At 36.6% G+C, this 20,257-nt stretch overlaps 1 protein-coding gene and 1 pseudogene across 2 annotated transcripts in view; both read left to right on the forward strand.

Annotated features, from left to right (window-relative positions):
- Nucleotides 1-20,257, forward strand: part of TMEM144 (transmembrane protein 144) — a 39,341-nt gene that overhangs the window by 13,036 nt on the left and 6,048 nt on the right. For both annotated transcript variants that reach the window (XM_059174077.1, XM_059174069.1), the window contains 6 exons: nt 6,767-6,848; nt 8,752-8,828; nt 10,879-10,997; nt 13,375-13,494; nt 14,758-14,855; nt 18,131-18,184. In XM_059174077.1, coding sequence (XP_059030060.1) covers nt 6,767-6,848; nt 8,752-8,828; nt 10,879-10,997; nt 13,375-13,494; nt 14,758-14,855; nt 18,131-18,184 — 550 coding nt within the window. The remainder of the gene's footprint in view (nt 1-6,766; nt 6,849-8,751; nt 8,829-10,878; nt 10,998-13,374; nt 13,495-14,757; nt 14,856-18,130; nt 18,185-20,257) is intronic.
- LOC131831774 (eukaryotic peptide chain release factor subunit 1-like) lies at nt 2-4,910 on the forward strand (annotated as a pseudogene).

A 20,257-nucleotide genomic window follows, 5' to 3' on the forward strand; every position in this document is an offset into this window, starting at 1 on the left:
ATCGGATACTTAACAGACTGAACCACCCAGGCACCCCAACTCCAGGTATTTTAAACAGCAACGCATTTCACACAGGAAAATTTTCACAAAATTGTGATAAGGCCCAGTGGTGCAAAAGGAGGAAGGGCGCTCTGCCCAAAGCCCTGGAGCCGATGCTCCAACCAGCCCAGCTGCCTCTGCCCGGAGTTACCACCACTGCTTAAACTACCGGAGCCGCCATCAAAACAAAACAAAACAGTCTCTCCCAACTTTTAAGCCTATTCTTATGCCTCTTGTTGGCAAAACTTAGCTGCTAATAGAGTTTGGGAAGTCACGGTTTTCAGCTTTCTAGCCTCCATGGTTCAGGAGAGAATATGTAAGAGTGGGTGTGAAGCAGACACCAAGAACAGTGTTCTCTAAAACAAACTTAAATGAAGATCCAGGAGTCAGAGTTCATCAAAAAGCCAATTTCTTTTCCAATTAAAAAAAAAAAGTGCTTTGGATTATCCTTGAGTCTGCTCCCTATTTCTTTCTCAACTTGCTGTTCCTGGAGAGTTGTGTATAAGGAAACCAGTTTTTGTTTCCAGCCCTTACCTTTCTTCAGAGCCACGGACTTATGTCTAACGAGGGTCAAACTCCACATGTCTACCAAGATGCCCCAAGGCACCTCCTCCCCAGCCTGAGGTGAGATAACCAGTGGAAGAGAGAACCCTGCTGGGTCAGGACATGGTCAGCAGTCTACGGACACTAGCCATTAGTTCTTTTCTCTCTACCTTCATTATTTCCCAGTCAGAATTACTTTTCTTATTCTCCCCTTCCCTGTCAACTGGTTCCTCCTCCTGTGTTCCCTGTCTCATAGAATGTAATAGCCATACTTATTCAAATTCAAAACCTAGTCATCGTGAGTTTTTTCCCTTTCATATCCCATCTTATATCTAATCCTGTAAACATTTTTTTCCTAATGTTTCACAGGTTCTTTCCCTCCTTTCCCCCAGTTCCTTAATATAAATTCACCTGTAGATGATTGTAAAAATCTCACATCTAGGAGCCCTTGAGGGGCTCAGTTGGTTAAGCATCTGACTCTTGGTTCTGGCTCAGATCATGATATCAGGGTCATGATCTTCAGGGTCATGAGATGGGGCCCCTAGTCAGGCTCTACACTCAGCTTGGAGTCTGCTTAGGATTCTCTCTCTCCCTCCCTTTCTGCCTCTCACCCTGCTTGCTTGTTCTCTTTCTCTCAAATAAATAAATAAAAATCTTAAAAAAAAAAAAAAATCTCAGAGCCACTGCCAGGAAGTAGCAACCCTAAAGGCTTAGGCCTTTAGGGAAGAGAGATGGCAGATGACCTCAGTGCTGCCAACAGGAACATGGAGGTCTGGAAGATCAAGAAGCTCATCAGGAGCTTGGAGGCAGCCCACAGCAATGGGACAAGCATGATATCATTGATTATTCCTCCCAAAGACCAGATTCCACCAGCTGCAAAAATGTTAGCAGATGAGTTTGGAACTGTATCTAACATTAAGTCCCAAGTAAAATGTCTTTTAGTTCTGGGAGCCATTACATCTGTACAACAGATACACAAGCTTTAAACAAAGTACCTCCAAATGGCCTGGGTGTTTACTGGGGTACAATTGTCACAGAAGGAGGAGAGGAAAAGAAAGTCAACATTGACTTTGAACCTTTCAAACCAATTAACACATCATTGTATTTGTGTGACAACAAATTCCATACAGAGGTTCTCACAGTGCTCCTTTTGGATGACAGCAAATTTGGCTTCATTGTAATAGATGGTAGTGGTGCACTTTTTGGCACACTCCAAGGAAACACCAGAGAAGTCGTGCACAAATTCATTGTGGATCTCCCAAAGAAACATGGTAGAGGAAGTCAATCAGCCTTGTGTTTTGCTCTTTTAAGAGTGGAAAAGTGACGTAGCTATATTCAGAAAGTAGCTGAGACTGCTGTTCAGCTGCTTATTTCTGGGGACAAAGTGAATGTGGCTGGTCTGGTTTTAGCTAAATCAGCTGACTTTAAAACTGAACTAAATCAATCTGATATGTTTGATCAGAGGTTGCAATCAAAAGTTTTAAAATTAGTTGATATTTCCTATGTTTGTGAAAATAGATTCAACCAAGCTATTATGTACTGAAGCCCTCTCCAACGTGAAATTCATTCAAGAGAAGATTTTGATGAAATCAGCCAGGACACAGGCAAGTACTGTTTTGGAGTTCAAGATACACTAAAGACTTTAGAAATGGAAGTTGTAGATATTCTAATAGTCTATGAAAGTCTGGATATAATGAGATACAGTCTTCATTGCCAAAGCACAAAGAGGAAAAAATTATCTAACTCCAGAGCAAGAAAAGGATAAATCTCATTTCACAGACAAAGAGACCAGACAAGAACATGAGCTGATTGAGAGCACACCCCTGCTGGAATGGTTTGCTAACAACTATAAAAAATCCAGTGCTGGATTGGATCGTCACAGATAAGTCTCAAGAAGGATCTCAGTTTGTGAAGGGATTTGGTAGAAATGGAGGTTATCTTGCAGTACCAAGTAGATCTCCAGAGAATGGAATACCAAGGAGGAGATGATAAATTTTTTGACCTTGATGACTACTAGGTAGTCGACATGGGTCTGGCAAAACGTGCCTCACCCTCCAGCATGCAACCCAAGGAGCATACCTGTGGTGGAATCCAAACAGTTCAATTATATAAGAGAATATTATGAAAATGTATACAGCAACAAACTGGGCAACCTGGAAGAAATGGACAAATTCCTATAAACTTACAAACTGCCAAAACTGAACCAGGTAGAAACAGAAAATTTGGACAGACTCATAACCTGCAAAGAAATTGAATCAGTAATCAAAAATCTCCCAACAGATAAAAGCTCTGGGCCAGATGACTTCCCTGGAGAATTCTACCATACATTTAAAGAAGAGTTAATACCTATTCTTCTCAAACTATTCCAAAAAATAGAAATGGAAAGAAAACTTAAAAACTCATTCTACAAAGCCAGCATTACCTTAATTCCAAAACCAGGCAAAGACCCCACTGAAAAGGAGAATAAGAAGCCAATATACTAATGAACCTGGATGCAACACTTTTAATAAAATACTAGCAAATTGAATTCAACAGTACATTAAATTATTAATTTATTAATTATTTTTATTTATTAATAATTATTAAATTTTTCACCACAATCAAATGGGGTTTATTCCTGGGTCTCAGGGGTGCAGATCTCTGCCTTACAACTCGAACAGTTCCAGAACTTAATCCTTGAGCATTGGATATTGAGAAGAAGACTGAAACAAAACCAGATCCTACCCTGCACTTTGGTTTGTCATGGTGTCACTGCAGCAGCCTAGAACTAAGTTCCTAAAATGCCACTTTGGACTAATTTAGAAAAGAATTCCAGTTGTAATTTTTACTTGGTGGTAAAATTGATTGTTCCTCTATTTTATGAAAGAAAATTATTTTTTTAACCTACATACATAGAATCAAAGATACTTTAACTACTGTAAACTTTCAAAAGGTAATAGAAATGAGATAATTAAAAACAAACTCACATCTACTTTACCTAGTTTCATTTTTTTCTATTGCCAGTGTAACTTTCTTGTATCTTGTATCAGTCATCACTCTTCTAAGAACCTTGGAAGACTCCCATTGGATTCAGAATAAATCTGTCTCCTTAGTCTGGTATGTCCTCCACCATCACAGATTCAACCCTTCCTAGATTAGCCTTCTCCTTGTATTATCAATTCATTGACCCAGATTATTTATTACACCATACCCCAGACACTTCCCCCAGTCCAAAGACACTTTCCTCAGCTTCCTTGGCCTCCTATAAATATCAGTTGAGAATTCTTGGGTTGTTTTCTTGTGTTATTTTCTTTATTTCCCTTCTTCCTAATTAGAGTGAGTTGCTCCTAAACTTCCATTGCATCTTTAACTCTTATTATACAAGGGTCTGTTTTGTATTATTCTTACAATTCCTTTATCCTTGAACTGTGAGATCCTTTGAAGGACGAAGTCTGTTATTTTCTTAAAATACCATATCTCCCACCATCACCATTAGACTTTGCCACACAGTGCTTGAAATTAAAAGATGCTCAATATAGGCTTGTTAAATTGTCAGGGTAAACACATACAAACAAGTTCTATTAATAGTAAGATGTATAGAGGTACGAATCTAGGGAAACGGGAAAGATCAAAAATGTAGAGAAGCACTCCTATGTATAGCATTGATTTTTTTTTTAAATTTTCCATGCTTTTGACAATATTCACAGACTTTATCATATATCTTTGTATCTTAGACACTGTACCAAGTTCTGTAAGCTTGTAGCCCAAAAGGCCTTGTGATCTATTTGGTTTTATGTTCGTATACATAAGATAAATTTCATTACCTTGTCCTAACTTAGTGCCCTGCACCCCCTCTTGACCTAACTGATCTGACTTACCTATTTGTGACAAACACCAGTCACATGAGCTCAAAACCACTTGGTCCTGATTTTTTTTTCTCATGCTCAAAACCCCCCTCCCATCCAATATTCTCTTTACTTCCTAACATATTTTAAGATTTTACCATGTTCCCAAAAGTACGCTAAGAATTTTGCATGCATTGTTATTTAATTCTCATCACATTTCAGTAAAATTGGCCCATCCCCATTTCTTTAGATGGAAAAAGTTGAGACTTAGAGAGCCTAAGTGATTTGGGCGAGGTCAGACAGTTGTTTGAAGAAACACTCAAAGACTTTCTCCTTGGTACCGTTCAAGTATTTCTAATATACCATCTTATATTGTCATTAAAAAAACATACTCGTCTATACAAAGTTGAGGGTTTTCATGATAATTTTGAGAAGAAAATGCAATTACGATGACTAATAATAGCTTTGCAAATTAGCAGTTATGTAAGTACACATTTAACTAAGATACACACGTTTACTTAGGTTTCATGCATTCATTTTTACTGAGTGTTAAGCGCTTTGAGGATCTTCAAGGAGATCTTATCTTCCATTGAATTAGAAAATCTGTAGAGAAAAAAGTTCACAAGGACTTGTGGTAAGTGGTCTGGATTATGTGATGACTATTCTTAGTATTGTGGGAATTCAGAGAAGAGGAAGAGTCAGTGAGGACCAACCCGGGAACAGGGAGGATTCTTGTCACATTCAGCCTTCAGTTCTTCTTTAGTGTGGATAAGAAGAGGAGAGTGTGTTCTGTGTTCAACTAAGAAAGAGAAACAAGCAAGAGCAGGTGGTTGTGGAAGATGGGAGTGGAGAGGTTGGAACAGGGACAGGTCAGAGACGGAAGTCGCTGTGGAGAATTATGTGGAGTAGGTTATGGGGAACATAATGCAGAGAGTAATAAAACTCAAAAAGGACAGTTACATTTGCTAGAGAAGGGAATATGGAACCATTCAACTTTTGAAAGCAAGTAAGAGGCTGAACTAAGGAAGCTAACTAAGAAATTTTAAATTCATAGTAAAAAAATCACACATTATCAGCACTTGTCTGCACTTTGATACCTACACTATTTCAGCCTCCTCTGTACTTTGAAAACTCCTCTTACATCTTTAACTTTTGAACTATGCAAACATATATATTTTTAAAATTTTATTTATTTATTTGACAGACAAGGTTTACAAGTAAGCAGAGAAAGAGGAGGAAGCAGGCTCACTGCTAAGCAGAGAGCCTGATGCGGGGCACTGGGATCATGACCTGAGCTGAAGGCAGAGGCTTTAACCCACTGAGTCACCCAGGTGCCCCCATGTAAGCATATTTTTAAAAAAGACTGTCAAAAGTTTACCAGAGTTGTTAATTTCCTTAAGTTAATTTAATATTTTAACACATTTTAGCCTATTTGCGTGGTTCAAAAGTCAATAATGGTAAGCAAAGCATTTGTTACAAAGATACTGGACATGAATAGAAAATGCAGTATGCAAGAATGTCAAAGAGTGGGGAGCCTGGGTGGCTCAGTGGGTTAAAGCCTCTGCCTTAGGCTCAGGTCATGATCCCAGGGTCCTGGGATCAAGCCCCGCATCGGGTTCTCTGCTCAGCAGGGAGCCTGCTTCCCCCTCTCTCTCTGCCTGCCTCTCTGCCTACTTGTGATCTCTGTCTATCAAATAAATAAATAAAATCTTTAAAAAAAAAAAAGAAGAAGAATGTCAAAGGGGGAAAGTCATTAGGCTTATGCATGTGTTTTCATCTCTTAAAATATACTCTGGAGATCTTTCCATATCAGAGCACAGAGGGTGTCCTCATTCCTTTTTTTATATCTATGAAGCATTCTGTTGTGTGACCATGAAGACTGCCTCATCTGAGTGTGGGTGTAGTGGCCACAGAATCTCTTCTTTGGGGGCTGTGCAGTTCTCTGCTCACACCCATAGTACCTGTCTGCTGAAGTTTGTCCATCAAGGATGTTGTTAAACGTCTAGGGTTTTGTCAGTATAACAGGTGGTTTTCACTTGTATTTTTTTTTTAACCATGTGATTCCAGAGTTAAGCAAGAATAAAAGATGCAGCTATAGACTGAAACAAGAAAATCAAGAAAAAGATCTGATTTGAGGGCAAATTTCATGAGTTAGGTTTCTAACTTGTTGTAGTTAAGGACACAGGAGACTTCAAAGAGAATGGCATCCTAGAGAAACGGCAGGACCCCTGGGGAAGCAGCGTGGCAGTAATCGTCCGAGCATTAGAACTGGATTTAAGCTGTGTTTTCTCATAAAATGCAGGCAGCTTGCTATGAACCAGGGATATAATAAACATCACTAAAATTTATTTTCTTTACAGTGCTTTCATATTTTTGTTCATCAAAAGTGAAATACCAAATAACATGTGTTCTGTGGACACCACACCATTAATGACAGATCATGTGAGTACAGTGTGAGAAACAGTATGATTTGAAACATAAAACTTAGATAAAAGGAAGATTTGAAATAGATGAGAAGGTTTTTTTTTTTTTTTTTTTTTTTTTTCTTTCAAGGCCATTGACACTATGTTTGTGTATTTATTATAGTTAGGTCTATGTGGCAACCAATCAAGATTGCCACAGGAAAGCTTCTCAGAAAATTCAGAGGTCTATTTATATCTGTTAATCGTAGATCTCAACTAGAAGGTGTATATACAAGCCCGTATTTTGGAATGGCTTAAGGATTTCTGCAGTGGGAGGATCCTGAGTACAAAAGAGTAATACGAAAGTTACTGAAGAAAGAGGGAGGAGAGAGGTCTTAAAGTAGGCCAGGGGAGAGCAGTGAGGAATAGCTCAGAGGCAACCAGTGAAAGGAAAAATCAAGTTGTATGAAAGGAGGAGTAGTACTTGATTTTCTTCCTTTTTCTTTTTCATCACATCCTGTTCCACTCAAAGGTAATGACAAGAAATATGTAAGAAGATGTTGTTTGACCCTGAAGAACCTGAATTAGTCTGGGATAGCAAATCTATATTAAACAGGAACAACCTATAAGAGATCTGACAAAGCACAAGGGCCAGTGGCTACATATACAGAAGTGATTGCAGAGCAAACCCCCATGGCCATGAGCCAGACTCCAGTCCTTCCTGTTTCAAGTCTCTCTTCTGTCTGTTGTGGGTCCAGTGCTATCCGACTGCCCTCGATAAAACCAGAGCCCTACACCCCCACAGCCACACCATCTCCCCGGAAGGTGCCGGCTCTACTCCTTACTTCAAAATTAACATTTTCTTCTCCCTTCCTTCTTCCCCTCTCAAAACCCTTATCGAATAACGAGACTGAAATGTTAGTTAAGTTGACACTAAAGTTAACTAATAATTAGCTTTAGGATAAAAGGAAAGAGATTTATTAACCTATAGACATCTCTAATCTGGAAAATGTTGCAGAGAGAATAGAGGAATTGAGACAGAGTGAAGGTGTCCAATATTCCTTACCTCCCCTGGGGATTCAGATACTTCCTGACCAACCACTCCTCACACCTAGGGAGAGAAAAAGAAAGATGCGACTCTGTAAAAGATACATAATAGGTTAACTGCCTTAGTTTTTCTAGGCACGGTGGAAAGGTATAAGCAAACCAAGTGTAAAGATACATAAACGGCATGATTGGGTAATATGCAGCCATACATTATGAGCTCCTCATCCTTGAAAGAAAGCATTGTTGCCAAACTTGCGTGAACACATGACAAGTAATTCAAATCCAATATCTTAGCTCTTACAAAGGCATCAGGAGTATCACATTAAAGTAATTTCAGCTAAAATGCGAAAATAATTACATTTGACATTAGAACTATTATAAATTGGCCTATAATTTTTCTTGACTTAGAATATTAACCTAAAAATGAATCTTAACCTCATCAAGAAACATGGCTGGAAATGTTTTATTAACTAATTCAGTTAAAGAAAACTGAATTTAAAAAGTACCTGTCAATTTTTTAGTATTCCATAGAGGAGTATGAGTTTTCCTTGGTTCTAATTTATTTTTTTTAGATTATTAAAACTTGCAGATGAAATACAAACATTGTTAACTTATGTTACTTTTGATAGGTGTATCAAAATAGCCATAGGTTAAACTGAAAAAATGTAAACAGAGAAGTTGCCAACTGCCCAGCCTTTTCTGAATGAAAGAGTAACAGAATCACAAAAGTTCCAGTCTGAAGATGGGCCCAGGATCAGAATGCATAGTGTCATGTGCTCCTATTTTAAAGTCTGTTTGAGAAAGAAAGATTAAAAACATTGAAAATCTTCTTGACACCAGGGTGATTATCAGTTGAATGCTGTTTTTGTTTTGGTTTGTGCCACTATTTTCCATAGGTGATCAACAGCACTCAAGATTCCTGCCCTAACTATTCATGGGTGGATAAACTTTCTACAGCACAACAGCGCACAGTGTAAGAAGAGGTTCTGTTACCCTCTTTCTTATTTGGGTAAAGTAAGGATTCCCAGAGTGAAGTGGTAGTCCTCTAAGTTCAAGAAGCAAATGGTAACATAGCTTTTGACCCTCATAGTTCCATGGTGGACAGACTTTCTTGTTTCCTGCTGAATTTTTAGGTAGGGAGGTCTGTGATCTCAGTGTTTTGAGAAATTCCTAAGCCACTGCAGTATCTCTAGCCAATAAGTAGCTGACAAAACCAATCTCCTTTTGCAGCACTTTTGTGCCTAAAGTAAAAGAGGTAATACAGGCCACAGCATATATTAATCAACAGGCTCTCAGCAATTATAGTCAAATTAGGCAATACAATTCTCTAATACTGCTTGGCCTCCATTGGAAATCCCTATACTCATATTGGATGATTTTATAATCTCAAGATATTCATTTTCAAATATAGTAATAGAGTATTTGGGGTCCATAACAGTTATACCCCTCACTGTCATAAAGACTGAGTTTGGCTCACCAGGAGACCCTGTATTTTAGAGTTTTTTGTGGTATGTTTTTGGATTAGCAGAGAAATATGGTAATATGTAAGTGGTACCTTGCATTTTACAATCGGTAACTGTTTTGAACTTTATGTGGAGACACACATAAGCGCTTCAAGAATATAAAGCATTTCCTCTGTTAGTATCCACACTAACCTCACAGTGGGGAAGAGGCTGTGCCTGGTACCTAAGAAATGCTCAATATTTGAATCAATTGAGTGAAAGAATGAGCTCACAAACAAGCTTCAGAAGATAAATACATTGCTGGTTTTGCTTAGAGTAAAACAGCTCTCAAAAAAAGGCAACAACAAAAACAAGAACATTTTTTCATAAAGTGTCTCCCTTTTAAGGGAATATTTGTTAAGAAAAACATTTTTGATTGTCTCATGATTAGCCAGACCTGGTGTGTTAGTCTGGTCTGTGTCTGGGACACCCCTTTCAGGACGATGGAGTCTAGGCTTCCCCATGACACAGGGATTTCCAGTGTGGATGGAACTGATTGTCAGGTTGGCCCTGTGAGTTCCTATTGAAATAGACTTTAAGAATTTGTTTTTACAGAGTGCCTGGATGGCTTAATCATTAAGCGTCTGCCTTCAGCTTGGGTCAGGATCTCTGGGTCCTGGGATTAAGACCCCTTCCTGCTCTGCAGGAAGCCTGCTTCTCCCACTCCCACTCCTCAAGCTTATATTCCCTCTCTCGCTGTCTCTCTCTCTCTGTCAAATAAATAAATAAAATCTTTAAAAAAAAAAAAAAGAATTTTTTTAAGCTTGAAAAGGAATGTTTTTTTTGTTTGTTTTTGCCTAAAACTCTTGCCTGTTTCATGCCATTGCCCTTTGTATTAAGTTAAAGGGACTGTTCCAAAATATTAATCATCTCTCCCCAAAATTATTGGGAAACTTGCCTCATGCAAATGTAGCACAAGTCTCAGGAGTCCACATGGTTCCATTGCTTAAGATGAAATATTTTCTTTTTACGATAGGAAATGTTTTACCCAAAATAAACAAAATATTTGATAAAATCCTGACCATAACCTAGTCAATGAAGGCATGGGCAAGTCCAGGGATATCAACAGTTCTTGAATGAGCATGCATTTAGTATTTTGTCTATCCTAGCCCTGTACTAGATATTGAGTGTTCAAAAAAGAAGTGTAAAACATACAGTCAGTCCACAAATAGTTCATATTTAGAGAGCCAAGTTCATTATGCAGACAGTATAATGATAGCAATGGTTACGTCTATGTAAGAACCATTTATAATGATAACCCATTATAATTTCTGTAAATTGTATACTTCTAAAACTAGGAAGTGGGGGACAGAAACTGCACTTTCAGTCCTGATGCTGCTCTGACCCTAGAGGATACTGCATTGACTTTTTGAGGTCATAGAGCTTGAAATAGATGTCTGATTTCTGCATAACTGCCTGTGATTTACACTTAGAAGCATGCTTTAGTTATGATTCCATTTGTGTGTTTGTCAGAAATATTGCTGTGGGCCAAGATTAACAGTGATGTGCTTGTTTTTTAAGGGGCTGCATTCTTGCAGTGATATCTGGAATACTCTATGGGTCTACATTTGTGCCCATCATTTATATCAAGGACCACAGCAAAAGAAATGACAGTATATACGCAGGGGCAAGCCAGTATGGTAAGAGTAAAACATTATTTTCCTTTATAAATGAACTCAATACCTGTTTTTCTATTTAAGCATTTAAAAAGAATGTGATCATAGTAAATCCTGGTACATAGATTCGACTTACTTTTTCATTGTAAGTGGTAGATTAGAAAACCACCAAAGACTAAAAGTAATAAAGGACTGTTTGAGTCTTTTCATATGATCGTCAAAATACAAATATAATCAACGTTATTCTAGTCAGGGTTGATATAGGCTACTTGGATCTTATCACACAGTTCCTAGATTTACAGTAAGATTTGGCGATTATTTTCCAGTTAGGTAATCTCTGAGAAAATATGTATTCTTCTGCTCTTTTAAAAAAAGCTAAAGTGCAGTACATACCACTTTAAAATCAAGTAAAGGCCAAAGTATAACCTGCCTAAAGGTCAAAGTATAGCCTCGTCAGAGGATATTGTTTTTAAAGCCCAACATAATGCCCTCAGATTATATCAGTTTCTAGGGATAGATTGAGTCTGTCAGGTATAAACAATACCACGTGCAATAGCCCTTGTACAGACTCATCAGGAGATGAAAGAAGGTCTACTTCAGGGGTCCTATCATTTTGTTGAAACGTGGCTTCCACCCATGAACTCATAAAGGAATGAGATCATAGGTAATAAAGTTATAAATTGGATGGAACAGAAAATTAATGTGATCTACATTTAGATAAGGGAGAAATTTGGAAGGCAAAAGTCATGAGGGAGAGACTGATGACAAAACTGGGATTTAAAAGACTTTAATTGAGTGGCTAGACTGTGTAGACACCATTGTTTCTTCGTTCTTTTTTATATTCAGTCCAAATAACATTCAAATCTTTTATGAACTTGTCTTTTTTTTTAAGGTATTCTACAAATACTTTTTGGGTTTTTAGTATTTTCATCTGTAAAGGATAAGAACCAATAAAAATACAATAACATAAGATAAATTAAAAGAGAAGGAAAAACAAGAATGAAAAAAGTAAAACAGAATCAGGAATGAGTCTAAAAACTGTAACATATTTTTACACTTGCTAGAAATGAGCCGTAAATTTGGCTCTAAGATTTCTTATAGACACAAGGGAAATCAAATCTGTCCCACAATTCAGTGAACACAAGATAAAAAGAACTAATCATCCAGGAGTACAGTTGTTCTTGGTCCTGGGCCATAATAAATAATTTCAACAATCTCTTTACATAAATAGTACAATCAATCCTTAGGGACCTTTCTTACGACAACTTTAATGCCATCTAATAGGAACACACTTTATTCCACTTTATTAAAACATAATTCTGGGGAGGTGCAATTTTTTATTTCATTTATTTAACAAACACATAAGTATTATATGCACTGTGCTAGCACTCTTCTAAGCACATTACAATAATAACTCAGTTGACCCTCATAACAACCTTATTAGTTAGGTACCATTATTATTCTTGTTTTACAGTTGAGGAAATTTAGACTATGAGAGATTAGGTAATTTGCCCAGTTCTCAAAATTAGCAAGTAGTGGATTGCAGATCCCACTTATGTGGTATGTGCTTTTATTAACGATGTTATGCTGTCCCTTGTGGTAGTTCATACACATGTTGTTCTTATATGATCCAGAAGTAGGGTTTAAGATTTTAGAAGAACAGACACACTGGTTGACCTTCAAGCTTTTCTCCTTAAACATGACCCCTCACCTTTGCCCGAATTTCCTTTGAGAGAAACATTGAGTCTAGTATGACTTTCCCAGCCAAGAACCTATCATAGACACATCTGTATGACGAAAGGACAGTCTGCTCAAACAGTCGGTGCAGTTGGGGTTTCTCAGATATGATACCACCATCATGTGTCATTAACTCCCCCATGTAATCAGGCCTATAGTAAACAACTAAATAAAACCCTCTTTGAGAGAACTTCCTGAATATCCTCTCACATAGTTGTCGTCTGCAACAGAGATGCTCGTCTCCAGATTGGTCACCATACAAAATTAGCACTCTCTCGTATTTTTCACACCACCCCCACTTTGTCTGCTTGGAGATTTGCTACATTGGCATTAGTAAAATTAAGTCTGCAATCTATTTTTAAAAAGAAGATGGTTTTCACATAATATTCATAGTTTCTTATTTATCTTTCCAAGATAACCATAAAAATCAGCCTTCTAGATCTGATTATAGTAACTAATTTACTACTTAATATTTCTAAGTTTTAGATATGTTAATTAATATTCTTTATAAACAGCACATAGAAACCTAAAATCATAAAATATAATTAATAGTTCCTTTACTTTTGAGGTTAATTTTGGTGAGTTTGTTTTATTTTTGGAACCCTAAATAAATTCGAAATGAATAAAAGAATATATTGGAGAGTCTTATGGTCTGTATTTTCAGATTTAGACTACATTTTTGCACACTTCAGTGGCATCTTTTTTACAAGCACAGTCTACTTTCTGGCCTACTGTATAGCCATGAAAAATAACCTGAAGCTATATCCTGAAGCAGTCTTGCCAGGTAAGAATATTTACCACAAAAAAAATCTTCTTACTCTGTGAAAGTATTCTCTACTCACTTAGCTTGAATAATCATCTCCTGGAAACCAAGCCACCCTATGTGACTTTGTCTGTGTATATATGTTAATTCCCTAGTTGCTCTGGCCCAACTCACCAGTAAATGGGAAAGATTTAAAAACCATGAAACTTGATATGAAATGCCAGTTATTATAGAACCTGAAACTTGAAAAATGAATCTAAGGTAATTTCCTATGCCAAAATACCTTGTGTATTGACAATCAGACTCTATTATTTCTTCTTCATTATCTAAGGATGGTTATTAAAAGTCAGAGTCAATAGAACTTTGTAGTCACTTAGGTAAACAAACATTTTCTCTGAAAAGGAAGGAGAAATCCATTTTAGAGTTTGAAAAGGGTATATGATACATGCACATGCTTTGGACTTAATACATTTGGCACTGGTGGTAAAAAATATATATATAGTTTCTTATTTTTTAGAAGTTTGCCATAAAGCAATATGGAATATAAGTCCACAAGGAAAAAATTTTAAGAACAAAATAAAGCATATGTCAGAGATTCATTTTGAATACCTGATTTGTTTAGGTCAAAGTATGCCCGTGGACCATTATAAAAAATGATAGAGTATTTATTGAACACCTAGATAAGTATCCTGAAAATTTTATCTGGTATTTCCATTCAAATTCTAGGAGTTTCCCCCTCCCCCCACCTTAAATGGTGTTCTCAGAGCATGCCCAAATCCAGTATCTTCCCTAGGTCCCTCTCCACTACGAAATCTTTATCTCAACTACAACTTTGGGTATTTTATTTAATGTCAATAAACTGAAAAGGTTGATAATTATACCCACAGCCATCAAGAAGAAAAAAAAAAATGACTTGGTTTCCAAATGGATCCTAAAACCATGTTGGCCAAATATGTCGATAAGAATGCTTTGATAGGGGGTGCCTGGGTGGCTCAGTGGGTTAAGCCCCTGCCTTCAGTTCAGGTCATGATCTGAAGGTCCTGCAATGGAGCCCCACATCGGGCTTTCTGCTTAGTGGGGAGCCTGCTTACCCCCTCTCTCTGCCTGCCTCTCTGCCTACTTGTGATCTCTCTCTCTCTCTCTCTGTCAAATAAATAAATCTTTTTAAAAAAAGAAAAAGAATGCGTTGATAGGAGAACTTTAATATTCCCACTGTATCTAGAGTGTGGACTTTTCAGGAGAGGAATATGACTTATAAGTGCGCGCTGTTTGCGTGTGTTTCAGGATTCCTGTCAGGAGTTCTTTGGGCAATAGCCACCTGCTGTTGGTTCATAGCTAACCATGCTCTCAGTGCTGTGGTCAGTTTTCCGATAATCACTGCTGTAAGTAGCTGAATGTTTTTCCAAATTGTTTTTCAAATATAAATCTGATTTCTCTGAAGCATTCTTAGTGAATCACTGGGGACTATCATGGAGTTCGATTTTTTAGGAGTACAGTTTGTATGACAGATTCATGTAGATTCACCAACACCCTCTCATCTCACATCCCTAATTGCTCAGGAAACATCACTAACCTCATTTTAGCAGGTTTGTTCATCCTTGATATCCTTGCAGTTTTTCTCTGGTCATTTTACTTACTGTCATTTTGGATACATTGTAATTTTCTGTCTATAACAATGCTTATCTCTATGTAATATTTACAAATTAAAAATGCTTTTGTGTATATTCTGAATCTCCTGACAACCTTGTGAGACAGAAAGGACTTCAGACTCCTCATATGATCCTTTGGTATTTTTAAAGGCTTTCAGAAAGTCCTAAAGCAAACTATTGTCTCTGGATGAGTCATGTGATTAAACATTAAGTTTTGCTTTGTGTTTACAACAGGGAGTAAATACAATGGGGTAGTAATTCTTTTTTTTTTTTAATTTTTTATTTTTTATAAACATATATTTTTATCCCCAGGGGTACAGGTCTGTGAATCACCAGGTTTACACACTTCACAGCACTCACCAAAGCACATACCCTCCCCAATGTCCATAATCCCACCCCCTTCTCCCTAATTCTTTTTAACTGGTAACATTATTTCTTCAGAAGATATTATTTATTTTCTAGCACTAAATTCTGAATAGGATGTACCATATGGGGCCTTTTACAAGGGACACTGACTAACAATAAATACTATTTCTTAAAAAAAAAAAAAAAGAACTTGTAATGAACAAGATTTGGTTTTTCTGTCACTGTTTCTTGTATTAAATTATGGTAAAGACTTAGGATAAAACATTAATGCCTAATTCCGTGGAAATAAATTGCTGAGGTAGGTGAAGTATGGGCAGAGAGTTGATGGGAGTAATCACCGTGGCTCTTGGAGACTTGCCTGTCAGATTAACTATTCTCCAGCCACCCAGTTCTCCAGCCAGTTCTTGTGAGAACTGGATTTTTTTTTTTTTTGACATCAACTTTTTTTAGTGGAAAATTTTAAACATACCCATCATCTAGCTTCAACAGTGATAAATATGGTCAATTTTATTTTATCAAAAGAGCACATTTTTTGTTATTCTAGCAGCGCTGTTCTTCCCAGGTACCTCTATTTCCACTGTTACATACCCATTGGTAGCTAGATTGTGAATTTCTTGAATTACCAATAACATTTAATTAAAAAGGAGAGAGAAAGGAAGGAAGGAAGGGCGGGAGAGGGAGGGAGGAAGGAAGGAGAGGAGGAAATGGAATGGGAGGGAAATGGGAGGGGAGGAGGGAAGAGGTGGGGAGGGAAAAGAAAGAAAGAAAACAGAAGAAACAATGTAGCAGCAACAAGGGCTTGATACCTCCGCTCCAAGTCTTCACTGAGAAATCTCAAAGGTGACTCAGTTTATCCAGAAGTTCAGCTTCTCAAGGTAGCTCAAGCTCACCTTGTTTTCAAAGGTTCATTTGCAAATATATGTAATTTATATTCAGTTTACGAAAGGAAAATATGCAATCCTAATTGCCAAAACAGCTATCTCTTATCTAAGATGTCCTTCCTCTTTGGCTCTTTTGCCTGAATCAAAGAGTATGTACACACTTTGACCTATGCTTGTTTTACTTTTAGCAAAGCGTCACTTTCTATAACCACATTACTCCTCACAATAACCCTTAGACCATGTCTAAAGTAATATTTAGGAAATGATCAGCCAACAAGCCTCAAAGGTCAGTGATACCTTTTGGCATTGTCTTCTATCGTGTTCTCTGAAGAGAAATAAATTTCCAGATTAGAGAGGATAAAATTCTTGAGCGAGTGGCCTGATACCATTAGTATTATATTTCCTTTTCTATTGTTTCCTTCCATCCTGTCCAAAGTCAGTATGGAATTGCCTAAGGACACAGATGCTTCTTGTTTGGTTTGGATTTTGAGGCTTAACATCTTACGTCATTGATAAAAGACAGTTCCTTTGACCTATTTCTCTGGCACTTTTGATGTTGAATTTTCCAGACATTGATAAACAGAGAGTAATGTATTTTTATTGCTTCGCTCACATCCCTGGAGTGGAGTCAAACTTTGTTGACCCAGTCATGTAGACAGTTGGAGTAGTGGAGGGCAAAAAATCTGTTGGAATTGTTTATAAGAAACCCTCCCAGAGTTTGTGCAGGGCTTGAAAAGGAATCATAAAAATGCCGATACAATATACTTTCTCCACAAAGACCATGATTAATCCAAATGCCATTTTTTTTTCCTTCTCAGCTAAGAAAAGTTAATAAACTTGAATAGCTTCAAGTTTCAAACTGCAGAATCATTCTTTCTTTCCACCTCGTTTCTTCTCATTTACCTTTCCTAGATTATTTCATTCCTGTCTGAATAAACCTTTTGTTTATTTTTCCTTACATGGCTTTGCTATCATCCTATAATACTGTCTTTAGCATCCATTGGAGTTTAATGTCAGATATATTTCACCACCATGCAATAGTACCAGTTTAAGAATTTTTTTAAGAGTACAGTATTTGACAGGTCCAAAATAACATACTTCAGTTATGAGATTCAGTTTCTTCAGTTATGAGATTGCTATATGGCAAATAAAGTTATAAATTATTCCCACACTTTGGGGGCACCTAGGTGGCTCAGTCGGTTAAATGTCTGCCTTCAGTTCAGGTCATGATCCCAGGGTCCTGGGATCGAGTCCCATTCCAGGTTCCCTGTTTGGTAGGGAGTCTGCTTCTCCCTCTCCAACTCTCCCCTGCTCATGCTCTCTCTCTCTCCCTATCTCTCTCTCTCAAATAAATAAAATCTTTAAGATAAATTATTCCTACACTTTCTCCTATTAGTCCCATTTCTAGTTTCCTAAGCTCACTAGAAAAAAAATAAATCATTTGCTTATTAAAATTTACTATAAATAGATCACATTTATTTGTGTAAATCACATAATATGACATCATCAATGTAATAAATATGAAAACTATAAAGAAACAAGAAAAATTTTTATTTTTTTTACTGGCTGCTACCTTAGTTTAATGTTGAGTTAGTGTTGAGATTATGAATAGTTTTCCCTGACAATACTGTTATACTGTTTTTATAGTAGAAAGTTATTCAATGGAAGTATTAGGCCAGCTCTCCAATATACTATATTTATGTAGAGTACAGGTCACAGAAAAAGTAACCAATTTAATTACAGTTTTTCTTTTTGTTCAAGGGTCCAGGATTTATAGCTGCAATGTGGGGTGTCTTCATGTTTAAGGAAATACAGGTATGTATAAGAAAGGGGGCAGATTAAGAAAACAGGTGTAGAGTCAGGTAAAAAAGGTATTTCATACTATGTTTGTGTCATTTTCTGAAAACTGTATGTGACCCTGAAGCACTTCTGCCTCAGATGTTCAAAATGTTATCATCCCTAACAAGGAAAGAAAATACTAAAGATATGATAAGTATTATGAAACCTGTTTCTCTCCACTCCAGTACCCAGTAAGAAAATGATTTAGTTGACTTTTTATTTCCCATAAGAGATTTTGGTTACATAATCCAATAAAATATGATAAAGGGAAATTTTATTTAATGTAAAATATGATAGATAAACAAGATGAAAGTGTTTTTATCCTAACGATTAAAATATCCTTGACATAAATGGAATTTGGGAATAAATTCTTCTGTTGGTTCTCATGCCTCCCAAAGGCCTCCATATTAAACCAGCAATTTTATAGGAAAATAGTATGGTAGCAGGTAACTACTACCCCTTGTCTTTCAAGTGTAAATGATAATGATTTAAAATTTTATTTATTAAATAGTCTAGGATGTGTGTGTGTATTTTCACTAAAAATTGTTGTTAGGGACGCTTGGCTGGCTCAGCTGGTGGAGCATAGGACTCTTGATCTTCAGGTTGTAGATTGGATGTAGAGATTGCTTAAAAACAAAATAGTTTTCAAAATATTTTTAATTGTTTTAGAATTTTTCCCATTAACCTTTATTTGAGGAATATATGTGAATAGTATTTTGAAATAGTTTTTATTATAAATATATATAAATCAAAGACAGTCTGTCAAGGTGGCATAGATATATTTTCTGTCTTCATATGCAGCTGTAATAACAAATAATTTCTGCTTCTAAAAAGATCTGATGTTTCTGATCTCTGGGAACCAAAAAGTAACCTGTGTACCTGGATAATTCTTAAAATGATTATTCAATTTTAGATTTCAAATATCATTTCATTTATCCTAAGTAAATGTTTTGATTTAGAAAGCCATAATTTGATAACACAGGATTCTCAGACTTAAAAAATAATAAATCTGCTTAGGATATATGCACCAAGATCTTAATTTTTGTACTTTTTAAAATACAAAAGACAACTTCAAACATTTATAGACCCATAAATTGCTTCCATCCACATTTCTCATTTGTTTTAGTTAGGGTTGTTTACCACAAAAAATAATTATATGTCCAAAACATGCCATAATCTCTTTGCAAATATTTCTTCTGCCTCCCAAGGGATAATTATTGCTATTTAAGAATTAGGTTTTTATTAACCAGTATAACATCCTGAAGCCTTAGAAAACCACAAGTGAGCATAGCTTATTTGCAGTTACAGATAGAAAGAAGCACAAATGAAGAATAGATTTAATATAAAGGATTTGGAAAATTCTTCTAGTCACTACTACTGTATTAATTACACAAACTTAAAAAACCCACTTCCATAGTTATAAGAACTTGAGAGAGAAAGAACCTCTAGCCATTCAGCTAATGGTAATTCCTGAGTCCTCTAAAATGATACCAAAAGTCATTTAAAGAAAACTTTTTTTTAAGGCACCTATAAAAAGACAGCTCAGATCGAATAGAATTTTCTGAAAATGATAAGCCATGACCAAGTAGGGCTTAATTCAGGAGTGCCAGGAAAGTTTATAATATGCAAGTTAATCAGAGTATTATAATATTAGGTAAACAGAAAAACCATGTGATAATATATATTCAAAAGACTTATGCTGGGGCGCTTGAGTGGCTCAGTGGGTTAAAGCCTCTGCCTTCGGCTCAGGTCATGATCCCAGGGTCCTGGGATCTAGCCCCACATCGGACTCTCTGCTCTGTAGGGAGCCTGCTTCCTCTTCTCTCTCTCTCTGCCTGCCTCTCTGCCTACTGGTGATCTCTGTCTGTCAAATAAATAAATAAAATCTTTAAAAAATAATAAAAATAAAACAAAAGACATATGCTGAAATTAAAAACCAGTTTTTAATTAAGAGAAAACCTCTTAGAGTGCTACAAATAGGAGAAATCTGTCAATCAAAAACAATAAGAAACACATAGCTAAGATAAAACCTAAAAGTTCTCTCCCAAT

The sequence above is a fragment of the Mustela lutreola genome, chromosome 1, assembly GCF_030435805.1.
Source record: "Mustela lutreola isolate mMusLut2 chromosome 1, mMusLut2.pri, whole genome shotgun sequence".
Classification (NCBI taxonomy): Eukaryota; Metazoa; Chordata; class Mammalia; order Carnivora; family Mustelidae; genus Mustela; species Mustela lutreola.